At 40.1% G+C, this 13,711-nt stretch overlaps 1 protein-coding gene across 1 annotated transcript in view; it reads right to left on the bottom strand.

The window, feature by feature from the left end:
- dars1 (aspartyl-tRNA synthetase 1) overlaps positions 1-13,711 on the bottom strand; it is a 74,358-nt gene that overhangs the window by 23,491 nt on the left and 37,156 nt on the right. Inside the window, exons 7-9 of the mRNA XM_068035039.1 lie at positions 10,149-10,251; positions 8,028-8,105; positions 3,527-3,586 (exon numbers count right to left, since the gene is read on the bottom strand). Coding sequence (XP_067891140.1) covers positions 3,527-3,586; positions 8,028-8,105; positions 10,149-10,251 — 241 coding nt within the window. The remainder of the gene's footprint in view (positions 1-3,526; positions 3,587-8,027; positions 8,106-10,148; positions 10,252-13,711) is intronic.

Here is a 13,711-nt window from a genome sequence, read left to right as displayed (position 1 = left end):
ACCTCAGTCCACATTTCACGGAGACCCTCACAGATTGCTTTGTCATGACAAGCCTCAATTACTCTGGTGCCCTCCTGGCCAGTCTCTCATTCCTCATCCACAACAAACTTCAGCTCAGCCAACGCTCTTCTGCCCATATACTATTCTTCATCAACCTTGTCCTCCCTGAAACAAATTGAGTCTTTGAAGAGCCACAAGTCAAATTAAAAATTCTCATATGTGCAGCTAAATCCCTCAATGGCCTTGCCCCTTAACATCTTCTAGCCCAGTTTCTGGAATGGCCTTTCTAAGCTGCACTGCCTCTCCATCTCCTCCTTTAAGACCCTCCCTAAAACCCATCCATTTAACCAAGTTCTAACCATTCTGCCCAATCCTACCTTCCTTGGTTTGGCGTTGGTTTATACTGACACCTTTATGAAGTACCTTGAGGCATTTTTCTACGTTAAAAGCAATATATAAATGCAAGTAGCTGTTACGATAAATTTTCTCCTCTGAGGTAGGATTTAAGACAATGGAATTATTTCCACTGAGCAGAGAAGGCCAAGGTGATTTACTAGAGGTTTTTAAAATTCTGAAAGATTATGATGAGGTCAGTAGTGAAAGGTTATTTCCTCTGACTAGTAAGTGAGAGGTGGTCATCTATCAATTTAAAATTGATAGGTCCTGGAATAATTTTCTTAATGCAGACTGTTAGAGCATCGACTGCTTTGCCATAATGATTTGCTGAGGCAGAGATCTTTGAAGCGAAGAGTTGATAAACAGTTGAAACAAACGAATAACAGGGCTATGGGGAGAGAACAAAGCAGTGGGATTAGATTTGGATTGCTTTAGCAAAGAGCTACAAAAGCATGATGGGCTGAATGGTCTCACTTGGCACTTTGAACTTCTATAGCACTAAAATTTGCTTCAGTGATAACCCTCTACACTTTGCGGGGGAAGCTGCTGGCTTCTGCTTGCTGCTTATAAACAAGCACTCAGGTGAAGCAAAGTAAGTACTCAATTGTGATTTCAGCTCATTTACTGTTTGTTGAGTCATTTTCCTCGAGGGATGGATGGCCTGATCCTGGGATCTGCGATATTGGCAGGCTGCACAGGGCAAGGTGGTTGCTGTAGAGCCACAGTGAATAGCAGGTTCTATCCAAATTTGAGGGATTAATGACCTACAGAGCCCTGTTCAAGAACTCCTCTTTCCCAACAGACCACAAGATATCAGATTACATGACTTCTACAAATGTTATTACATTTACTTTACAAAGGTAGGGCCCCCTGTAGTTGAGAATCTTACTTTATGATTTTGTGATAGCAGCCATTGTGTGAGTAGTTGCAAGAACCGGAAGGTCATCTGTGAGCAGGTGGAGAGGGGAAAACTGAGGGGGCGGGAAGAGGAGAAACCATGGCACTATTCAAAGAGCAGCAGGGGAATTCTCCCTGCATTCCTGGCCAATATTTATCCTTCAACCAACATCTCTAAAACAGATTATCCAGTCATTATCTCGTTGTTGGTGGGATCTTGCTGTGTGAAAATTGGCTGCCACACAGTCAATCATCTGTAAAACGCTTTGTGATGTCCAGAAGTTGTGAAAGACACTATATAAATGCAAGTTCATTCTTTCTTTCTCTCCATCTCTCCCCACTGAGCACCTATTCCACATCTCTCCACAATGATTTCAAGGCAACCACACACCCCACCACCCCCCCCAACCTGCATTCCACAATTTCAGGGTTCTCAATTCTGGCCACCACAAACCCCCCCATTAGGCAGTTTCCAGTTTTTGTACCATAGAGCCGTGCAAGCATTCAATCCCAGAGATAGAGCAGTTTTTCTGCTGCGATGCACGCTCCATTACATAAAGCCTCTTTTCTCACCCGCTGGCACCTTGCACTTAGCTTCATGTCCCGTGTTTTAAGTTGTTAACAGACTTGCTGCATTGCAGGCTGTCTGTTGTTCATAATTTGCGAGTGTCTATGGCTTCATGGGGCAGCTTGTAGCTGTAATGACCCAAGTTATTTGGGACTGCCAGCAAGTACCCGTTTTTGGAGTGTTCATTTGTACAGGTTTCACTGTATAACAAATGTTACAATACTTCTATTTTGAAATATTGTTCACCAGAAAATGAATGCCAGCAAATCTATCAGAATAACATGATCCACAGAGTGTAAGAAAATTAAAACAAATCATATTGTCAGTGTACAACAGTTACAAAACTGTTTCAAATCAAGAGGAATGTTTCATCTATTCACTTTAGGTGATGCTGAAGTGAGTAACCAAGTTAGGGAAAAAGTGATAATGGCAGGTACAAATGAAAACAAAATACCTTAAATAATAGCAAATAAATAATACTTATAGAATATCAAGTCAAAACCATCTCAATCTCCTCACACAATGAATTACTTTTTGGATTGACGTGATCATTCTGTAGAAAACTTGACAGCAATCATGTGCCAACAACATCCTACAATGAGATGAAGACATACTCAATCGGTTTTAATTTTGGGCCATGTTGGTTTCGGAAAAATGTTGGTCAGGAAATCAGAAGAACTCGCTAATTTCCTATACCATGGCATCTGATCTTGCCCAACCACCTGAACAGGCGGCAGGGACCTTTAAATGTCTCATCTAAAGACAATGCTGTAGCCCCTCATATCTACACAGGATTATCAGCCTACATAATGCTCTCAAGTCCTAGCAAACAGCACCTGGGACGAACATAACTGCTGCAACAATCTAATCTATGCCTTGATTCTTTGAATCCTATATTGAATTCCAGGAAAAAGAAACAGACAAAATAAAATTCTAGACAATAAGCACTTGAAATCTACACAGCAAGCTGCAAGTGCGATATAATTGCTATTAAAAACAGAACTTCAGTCTACTTAAATTAATAGTACCATACTTAAGGTCTAACAACAACTTCTCTTTCCATAGACAGTAGTCAGCTAACTTGAAGATATATTTGTAAGCATGCTACCAAGTTATAAAGTTAAACATTCATACAAACTCCTCAACTTATTGATGATACCAGTAAAGGTATCGAAAAACTCTACCCAAAATACATTAGTCACCAGTTGAGACTAATGGATTGTTTCAAGGTAAATAGGCATATGTAGAAAATAAAAAGTTACCAGCGTAACTATCAAGAGTAAAAATTGTAAACATTGCATATTTTGTGACAGAAAATACCAGTGAGATGAACTCAACTCAATTAATAAAATTATGTTGCAGGATAAAGATCAAGGTAGTGATGGAGACGAAACCTGCACAGTCAACTTAGATAAAGTAGACAATTCAAAAATAAATACAATAGCAAAGAATATCTATGATTACTGCTACCAGCAGGTAGTACGAAGGATGCTAAACCACATATGATTTAGGGAACAGCAAAGTACTGCAGATGCTGGAAACCTGAAATAAAAACAGAAAATGCTAGGAATACACGGCAGGTCTGGCAGCATCAGTGCAGAGAGAAACAGAGTTAATGTTTCAGGTCAATGACCTTGTCAGAACGTCATATAAGATTTAGCTTACCCTTAGGTCAATTATTCGATTATCAAGTCTTGTATCTTGGTTGACTGTAGCCCTTCCTTCCTAGATATAAAAATTATTTTATATGTGAACATGATCATGAGGTTAAACAATTATAGTTATTGAATCTTGTTTTCAAATTTTAAACTAGAAGCCTATTAGTATTATGGTGTAAGGGCATACTCTGTGCAGAAACTGAAAAATTGCAGGGTATTCCTTCGCTTCCCTCCCCCCCTCCCAAAATCCTAAGTGCTTGTCCTAAATCATCAAATTAGCCAATACAAAAATGTGAGAAAAATTGGCTTGGGATAATTGGTCAAATTACATTGGAAGATATTGGCCTAGGCTTTGCAATAGTAACCCATTAACAGTTATCCATAAAATGAATGAGTTACCATTTGTGTTACGATCAGTAAACCTAATCTGTTATCTTGAGATGCATAAATTAGACAACAATGATGGTCGCGAAATCACAATCAACTTACTCGGGAAGGGAGGAAGCAGTTAACTACAAAAACAACACAAAGCACTGATACATGGAAAATAATGCACAACTCCAACACAAACTACAATTAAATACTATTTTTAGTTTTTTTTTGTTGACCTCGCTGCAACCATCTGCTTCTAACAGTTTAATTCAGCTTCCCCCCTTCAGACACCTGCACCGTCAGACATGTCGTCCCAAAGGATTTTATGTTTGCCCTCTGTAATACGTCATGTTACAAATGTCAAAAACAGAACAAAGTCTTAAAGTGTCCCATCGTTTAAATGCTTATGGACAGTTAACACTACATATTTTCATTATTTCTAGGCATAGAACATTTCCATGTTTTATAACCAAAAGATACTGAAAAACTACTCAAATTACAATTTGATGAACTGATCAATAAGCTTTAGTTTAGTTTAGAGATACAGCACTGAAACAGGCCCTTCGGCCCACCGAGTCTGTGCCGACCATCAACCACCCATTTATACTAATCCTACACTAATCCCATATTCCTACCACATCCCCACCGGTCCCTACCACCTACCTATACTAGTGGCAATTTATAATGGCCAATTTACCTACCAACCTGCAAGTCTTTTGGCTTGTGGGAGGAAACCGGAGCACCCGGAGAAAATCCACGCAAACACAGGGAGAACTTGCAAACTCCACACAGGCAGTACCCAGAATTGAACCGGGGTCGCTGGAGCTGTGAGGCTGCGGTGCTAACCACTGCGCCACTGTGCCGCCCTAATTAGCATTGCTAATTAAAATATTTTTACATGAATGAATTTCAGTTGCAGCTCAAATTAATTTTTATCCATTAAGCTCTCAATGTGAAGCAATGTTACAGTATTGCTGTACTGCTACACTCTCTACAATAATCAACTGACAGTGTCATCAGAAATTTCACAACAAAGTCAAAGCTAAAATGTCAATTAGACCAGCTATAAATCATTATGACAGAAGTTAAATATTTGCTCACAGCAAATTTAGTGATGTTGTTTCGAATGGCCAATTGTAGATACTGCATATATTTATTTGTTTCAAAAGGATCTGCCATTAGAAGACCACACAGTTAATGTAATAACTGTTAATCTGAGTGAGAATAGATAGTTAAACTGTCAGGGTGCAGACTTCAACTGTAATTCTTGCATTAAATAACTTTGTGGATGTGGGTTGCAAATTTAATATTCGACTATGCAATTTATAGTTGTTGACATATGAACAATTTTTAGTCAGGGTTGAAAAGGAGTCAGGTGTTTCCTACACAACAGTTATGCTACCTGTCTCACATGTTGCTCCTTTCACAGTCTTGTGCTCAATGAATAAGAAATAGTTACCATTAAGATAATAATCAATGTTTCAACTAGTACACACACAATAGAAGGAACAACCCATGTGATGTTCAATCAAGCGAATGTGCCTTTACATATGTAGATTGTATAATGAAAATTATATTAATGATAAAACACAAGGGTTAACAAGGAAATGTATTGTGGGAAGCACTTTCTCCTATTGTGTTTTATTCATAGATCATCAAGGATCTCTTAAGCATTAGGAGAAATGATAATTTATGTTTCTACAGTGCTGCCACAAGGAGACTTGACATTATAGGTAGCAATGGAATCTGATACACGTTCAGCTGATATGAGCCATAGGTTCTTGTCAACAAGATTCTATGCTGCAAAAAATTGTGTAGGGTCTGCCAACATCCTTTTTATTACAAGATATTTAATCTTGTAATGTACACTTGGGAGTACAGGGCACAATTTCAAAATTTGAGGATGACACAAAACTTGGAAGTACTGTGAACTATGAGGAGGATAGTGATAAACTTCAAGAAGACAGAGACAGGTAGGTGGAATGAGTGGACAAGGGGCAGGTGAAATTTAATGCAGAAAAGTGTAAAGTGATTCATGTTAGTAGGAAGAATGAGCGAAAGCAAGATAAATGAAAGGGTACAATTCTTAAGGGGTGCAGGAGCAGATAGGCCAGGGGTATATGTGCACAAATCATTGAAGGTTGCAGGGCAGGTTGAGAAAGCAGAAAATAAAGCATTTGGGATCCTGGGCTTTATAAACAGGAAGAAGAGCACAAGGACACGGAAGTTATGAAAACCCTGTCTAAAACACTGATTCAGCCTCAACTGGAGTATTGTGTCCAATTCTCAGCAGCACACTACAGGAAGGAATGTTAAGGCATTAGAGAGGGTGCAGAAAAGATCTACAAGAATGGTTCCAGGGATGAGGAATATCAGTTACATGGATAGGTTGGAGAAACTGGGGCTGTTCTCCATGGAATAAAGAAGATTAAGAGGAGATTTGATAGAGGTGTTCAACATCATGAGGGATCTGGACAGAGTAGATAGGGAGAAACTGTTTCCATTGGTGGAAGGATTCAGAACCAGAGGACACCGAGTTAAGATGATTGGCAAAAGAAGCAACGGCAGCATGAGGAAAAACTTTTTTAAACAGCGAGTGGTTAGGATCTGGAATACACTGGCCAAGAGTGTGGTGGAGGCAAATTCAATCAAGGCCTGCAAAAGAGAACTGGATAATTATCTGAAGAGTGAAAATTTGCAGGGCTACAGGGAAAAGGCCAGAGAGTGGAACTAGGCGAGTTGCTCTTGTACAGAGCCGGCAAGGACCCGATGGGCTGAATGGCTTCCTTCTGTGCTATAACCATTCTATGAATTAAACCCCTAATTCATTACCCCTTGTGTTTGCTCTACACTAGGTGACAAAATAATTGCAGTTCTGCTAATCTGCTTGTTCAGCGGCTGACCTCATAATCCTATCTCAGGACCTATAACCAGATCTGACATGTATTTCCTGCAAACGGGAAGAAGAGGATAGAATGCTTCCAGTGTCAGATCCTTTAGAACAGGATAAAATTTTACTTGGACAGTACGCTGTCTACACTGGGGATGGTACCAAATTATTAGATTGGTTATTATTAGAAATGTAGCCATTTGTTCCTATTAGGGTACCGATTGCATCAGGAGTTCCATATTCAGAATCAATTCAAAATAATAGAATTATATATTATAAAGTGAAGTATAAGAAAAATTTAGAGTATGTCTGTAAATAGTTTACAAGAGAAAGGGACCACCTACATGCAAGCAGTTTGGTTTGTAAGTAGGATTGCATTGAAACATTTCTTCAATTAATAACAAATTATTTCTGTCCATTCAGCATTGCATCCAAAATAATAATGCTCCAGATAGCAGGACATAATATTGTTGAATTTCACTGCATCTCTTATTAGCTAATTTAGCACCTGTAATGAATTTACCAATGGTCAGTCTGCTGCACAAAAGAATACATCTCAGGATATGAACAACTGACAAAGTTACAAATGCAATATGATATGGTGTTAGGCCAATACAATAGCAAATTTAAAGTTTCCCCAATGGGATGATAGAATCAGTTCCAGTTAGAAAAAGGCCATGTGGAAGTCAAATCATAGATGGTGGAACTATTTACAGGAAGAACTGAATGGATGAATGAATGAGAGTAGGGAAAACAGCCACCATAGCTGGCACCGGAGAGGAGCATGCTGGCAAGCTTTTATGACATCAATGGCCAACCAGGTCATAAATGAATGATCGACTGACCATAGATATAAACCAAATTAAATAAAAATACATTTAAAATGTAGGTCAGCAAATAGTAATACACATCATGTCTGTCAAGAGAGGTCAATGCCAATAGAGCCTGTTGTAATTTCGACATCAGTGATACTTTTACATCTAATTACCAGAGGTTCATTTGTATAGGCATTCCATTCCATTTATCAAATCAGGCCGGTGTAGAAGTTAATTGAGTTCAAATATTTTTTTAAACTGTCAAGTAGCAATCAACTAATACATTTGTTAAGTTTTAACCAAGCAATATTCAAATAAGGCAAAGGAAAAAGAAAATGAAGTGTGGAGAATTGCATGAAATTCAGTGTGTGCTGATCCTAAGTAAAATACAGCACTGAAATGCTTAACAAGATTTGGATTATATTATTTACCTCATCACCTGCTTCAGGACGTATTGCATCCTCTAGCTGCAAAGGCAGGCGTGGTTCAGCTGCACTGATAACATAGATCTGAAAACAAATAATGGCATAAATAGTAAGATAGTAACAACAAAACAACAGTAAGTACAGAAATAACAGTAGGGACACTGTTTAAATCTAAAAACATTTCCTCAGATGTAACTGAAACTGAATTTGCATAGTAAGAAGGCATATTTGCCTCTAATTGCATATTATAGTCGTTATACAGCACAGAAACAGGCCCTTCGGCCCACGGTGTCTGCTTCAGCCATCAAGCCTATCTATTCTAATCCCATTTTCCAGCACTTGGCCTGTAGCCTATTGCTGAAATCAAATGGCTTAATGATAAGCAGTTCTGTTTTTTTAAAGCAGCACAGAAAACCAACTGGGATGGTTGGCTCTAAAGCCTGGCTACCCAACCTGAACCCGACCAAATCCGATTACATGTGTCATGTTCGGGTCGGGTCTGTATTCGGCGTCCAGCATTCGGGCTCGGGTTGGGTCGGGCTGGACTGTACTGTTTTATTTCGTATTGTTTTTGTTTTAGTCTGTGATCTTTTTCTGTTTCAAAAATGTTTGTTACTTTCGGGTCAGGCACTTAAAAAAATTAAAAGGACTCAGTCCTGGGTCAGGTTTTAATTTTATACCCGAGCCAGGCTTTAGTTGGCTTGATATACAGCTTGCTAATTAAAAGACACCGTTAAGGTCTTGTGTTAAAATCTTATATGTATAAAGTACAACTGGTACAGAAAAGTAGTGCAGTAATTTAAGATTTTAGGTTACCAGCGTGCAAAATGAGCCTTTTTTAAAAAATTCATTCATGGGATGTGGGCATCGCTGGCTAAGCCAGAATTTATTGCCCATCCCTAATTGCCCTTGAGGTGGTGGTGAGCCACCTTCTTGAACCGCTGCTGTCCATGTGGGGTAGGTTCACCCACAGTGCTGTTAGGAAGGGAGTTCCAGGATTTTGACCCAGCGACAGTGAAGGAATGGTGATATGGTTCCAAGTCAAGATGGATGTGACGTGGAAGGGAACTTGCAGGTGGTGGTGTTCCCATGCAACTGCTGCCCTCGTTCCTCTACATGGTAGAGGATGTGGGTTTGGAAGGTGTTGTCTAAAGGAGCCTTGGTGCATTGCTGCAGTGCATTTTGTAGATGGTATGCACTGCTGCCACTGTGCTTCGGTGGCAGAGGGAGTGAATGTTTGTGGATGGGATGCCAATCAAGCGGGCTGCTTTGTCCTGGATGGTGTCGCGTTTCTTGAGTGTTGTTGAAGCTGCACCCATCCAGGCAAGTGGAGAGCATTCCAACACACTCCTGACTTGTGCCTTGTAGTGGACAGGCTTTGGGGAGTCTGGAGGTGAGTTACTCGCTGCAAAATTCCTAGCCTCTGACCTGCTCTTGTAGCCATGGTATCCAGCTCAGTTTCTGGCCAATGGTAACCCCCAGGATGTTGATAGTGGGGGATTCAGCGATCGTAATGCCATTGAATGCCAAGGGAAGATGGTTAGATTCTCTCTTGTTTGACATAGTCATTGCCTGGCACTTGTGTGGTGCAAATGTTACTTGCCACTTAGCAGCCCAAGCCTGGATTTTGTCCAGGTCCTGCTGCATTTCTACATGGATTGCTTCAGTACCTGAGGAGTCGTGAATGGTGCTGAACATTGTGCAATCATCAGCGAACATTCCCACTTCTGACCTTATGACTGAATGAAGGTCATTGTTGAAGCAGCAGAAGATGGACACTACCCTGAAGAACTCCTGCAGTGATGTCTTGGAGCTGAGATGTTTGACCTCCAACAACCCCCACAACCATCTTCCTTTGCGCTAGGTATGACTCCAACCAGCGGAGTGTTTTCTTCCTGATTCCCATTGACTCCAGTTTTGCTAGGGTGCCTTGATGCTGCCTTTATGTCAAGGGCAGTCACTCTCACCTCACCTCTTTTGTCCAAGGATGCTCAAGGATATGACTGTAATTTGAAATGGGATTCATCATAAATGTATTTTATACTCTTTTAGGTTGTATCCACACCAAACTACTCTGTTTTATTCTATTCACAGTGCATATTTTACAACTTAGAAGGATAAACTTGCTTTTTCAATGTGTAGCTCAACATCTTGTTGGGAACAGCTCTCTATTTTTTGCTCCACTTTCCTTACAATGCCTTCCACGTCCACTATGCTCTCTTTGTTGATGCTATATAAAAGGAAAAAACAGTATTTATGGTCCAGCTCAATAATTCCATTGCATATAATGTTGCAAATCTTACTTTGTCAGACTAAGTTTGATCAGAAATCAAACGACATGGTGTACAATTATTTGTAATTTATAGTGCATTCACTGCAGAAAGCAAACCGAATTAATCGCCCCAGAGTTTGCTTTGACTTTAGAGAGCCAATTGGTAGTGGCTCCTACAAAACAAGATCTCACTTCCTGTGGCTATGAAGTTTTTGAGCCTATTACCTACAAGTGCTAACGTCATTGTGCATGAATACACAAGAGCTGGTTATGTTTCCAAAGAATTGAAAGTTTTTTGTATTAATCCCAGCACTGACAACCAATTCAAGTTTTTTTCCTTATATTTTAACATTTTTTTGCCTTGCTGACAAAGCTCCAGTTGTGCCCTTGCTCGACTCGGAATCTAAACTGCAAAGATTGCATTCGCACTGCATCTACCAACTGAAGTTCAGGATCTGCACTCTTTGGGGCTTTATTTCCATTGTGATCCACTCTGTAACTACTGGATGTACTCTAAATGTGCACATCAACTTCAGTGTCACAGTGCAGTGAAACAGGTAAATGAATGCATCCTTCGAATGGCCAAGACAAATTTAAAAGGTTACAAATTAAGTGACTTGTTTCTAAAAGGTAGGTAGGTAATACCAAAGATATATTGGAACAGGAATGTCCAAGCTTTCTATCAATCTGGGCCATTTAGGTACATACCACTAAACCTCATGGAGCAAAGTGCCAATGTTAGTTATTGGCATTCTGATTTGGGATGTATCCATCAATGAGGCAACAGTGCCAAGGACAGCCCTTTCCAAACCTTCAGGCCCATAAAATTCAAAAAGGACAAACTTTTTTTTAAAGTCACCCCCTGTTGGTTTCTAAAAATTTTCCTAATCTTCTGGCCTACCACTAATCTTTGCAGCATTGTATGCATTTTCTTTTAATTTGATGCCATCCTTAACTAGTCACCTTTGCTGCATACTTTTCATGGAGCCTTTCTTTCTCAATGGTATTTATCTGTTGAGAATTATGAAATATCATCTTGAATGTCTGCCACTGCTTCTCTACTGTCTTACCGTTTAACTTATTTTCCCAGTCCACTTTAGCCAACTCTGTCTTCAAACTCTTGTAATTTCCTTTCGTTAAATTAAAAACACTAGTTTCAGACCCAAATTTCTCACCCTCAAACTGAATGTGAAATTCTATCATGTTATGATCACTCTTGTCCAGACGATCCTTTACTATAAGGTCATTTATTAATCCTGTCTCATCACCCGACTATTGAGAAATAACCAGTTTGTCTTTGTATTTTGAAACATGCCATTGCAAGTTTGACAAAACTGTAGAGACCTGGGAGTTTTCCCACAAAGGTTTTAGTTCCGTACTTTGCACTGCGAAGAAAGCCAAGATCGGGAGGGAACCTTCATGGGGCTACTTGTCTATATATAGTTTCACCCGAGTTGAATTTTTAAAAAACCTACAATTTTTTAAAATTGATTTTGGAACAGTTCAAGTATTGCTTGCTATGCTTTTCTGTTCCTGTATATTTATCCTGACTTATAAATAAATCTTACCATTAGTTTAACCTGAATATGGTGGTCTGACAGGTTTGCTGGTCTTTAGAGTGGACAGGAGAACATGGTGGGCTACTTAAATGAATTCTATACATAATATTGTGGTAAAAGAGAAATTGCTAGTTCTATAGCATGCTATCACATTCATAACATGCATAAAGGAGCAAATTTCTGGTCATAGGGATGTTGGTGCACTTATAGAAACTGCCTTTTTGTTGTGAATATGAGTTAAAATTGTTGGGAGGGAACCCAAAATGTAACAGATTCAATTATCACATGAAACATGTTTGCGTTGCAACAGTCTCCAAGTAAAGTTAAATCAAAGCTAAAACAGGGCACTATTATTTGACAGATGTTTGATTTCTATATTATTTCAAATGGCTCACAAATACTTAGTGCATTGTGTCTGAAATCCCAGCATTCCTTAATAAATAAAATATTCAGAAATCTTGCCCAAATGTCTAGAAAATAAAACATATGGACTGGAATTTTTTGCCACCCCAACGAGCCGAATGGTGGTGGTGGGGGGGGGGGGGGGTGGTGGCGTAAAATGGAGCGGGAGGCTTTCCCGACCCACTCCCGCCTCCGCCCCCCCTTTACGTAGGTTGGGGAGGGCGAGAAACAGCCAGCCCACCCCAGGCCAATCAAGGCCCTTAATTGGCCTGCTAATCCTGCAGGGCCGACCCCGCTACCCCTACCACCCCCAAGACCCAACATGCCCCCCTTACCCCCAAATGACCACCCTTGCCTGGCCGGGGCCCGACCGATTACCCCCGACGAGGCAACTAAAACTTACCTGGCCTCCCGGTTCCATGTTTCCTCTGCAATTGGCTGGGCTGCAGTCCCAGCAGTGGCCACCGCTTCCAGTGGCGCTGCTGGGACTAAGAGCTGCTGGCCGACTGATTGGCCAACAGCTCAACGAGGTGGGACTTCCTCCCTCAAGCGGGTAGAACTCCCGCCTCAGAACAATTAAAGCTTGGGGACCCGTAAAATGCGGTTTGGATTCCCAGGCGAGGGGGAAGCGGATTCACCACCGACTTTTCAGTCAGTGGTCAGCTCTTGTCTGCCCAAAGTGAAATCCCGGCCATGAATTTTTAAATTTGATTTTTCTTCATTACTGTAATTTTATTTTCTCTCTCCTTTTCCATTCTAACTATGGCCACAGTATATTAACTTGAGTTTTTTTTAATGCATTCTTAAAGTCCTACTTTCCTTCAAGATTTTAAAATTTTAAAATGATTCATAAAAATAGGTCAAGCTTTCGTAATTAGAAAATATTTACACTTTTTCCACATCTAAATATATAAATAAAAGTTCCTGCAGCATTCACAAAATAGAATGGTTCTTCAAGGCACTGTTCAGTCTGTGGGCCTAGGGTGGTGGCCTGGTGTCGAACAGGGTATACGTGTGTAGTGTTAGTCCAGGACTGGGGGCAGGGAAGGGGTGGTGGGGGAAGAAAACGAGAGTGTAAGACAGAGAGACAGAGCACACAAGAAGATTGCAACAGCAGATGTCATTCACGCTTGGGGCACTGATTTATAAATGAAATTTGTTCACTTTGGTGTACAATTGATAGGTAGCAATGAAATTAAGGTCTTATGTTCCATTGATTTAATAGTGGCAGTGATGCAAGAATTCTCATGGTGGCTGTAAGACAACTGTTTTTAGTAGCATGTAATTGATCCTATTTCAGTTAGCCTCACAGAAAAGGTTGAAGGCAGCAGCCCCCATTCATGCTCATCTTTAAAGAATGTATAGCTTTCAATTACTCAAGTACAAGTATAGATCAAATGCGAATTTTGTACGTGTCTAATTTTGTTTTTGAAAAATAAAATGATTCATCAACTAAC

The sequence above is a fragment of the Heterodontus francisci genome, chromosome 7 (genome assembly GCF_036365525.1).
Source record: "Heterodontus francisci isolate sHetFra1 chromosome 7, sHetFra1.hap1, whole genome shotgun sequence".
In the NCBI taxonomy this organism is placed as follows: Eukaryota; Metazoa; Chordata; class Chondrichthyes; order Heterodontiformes; family Heterodontidae; genus Heterodontus; species Heterodontus francisci.
The sequence above is the reverse complement of the archived record's forward strand: the minus strand, read 5'-3'. Positions and strand labels throughout refer to the sequence as shown.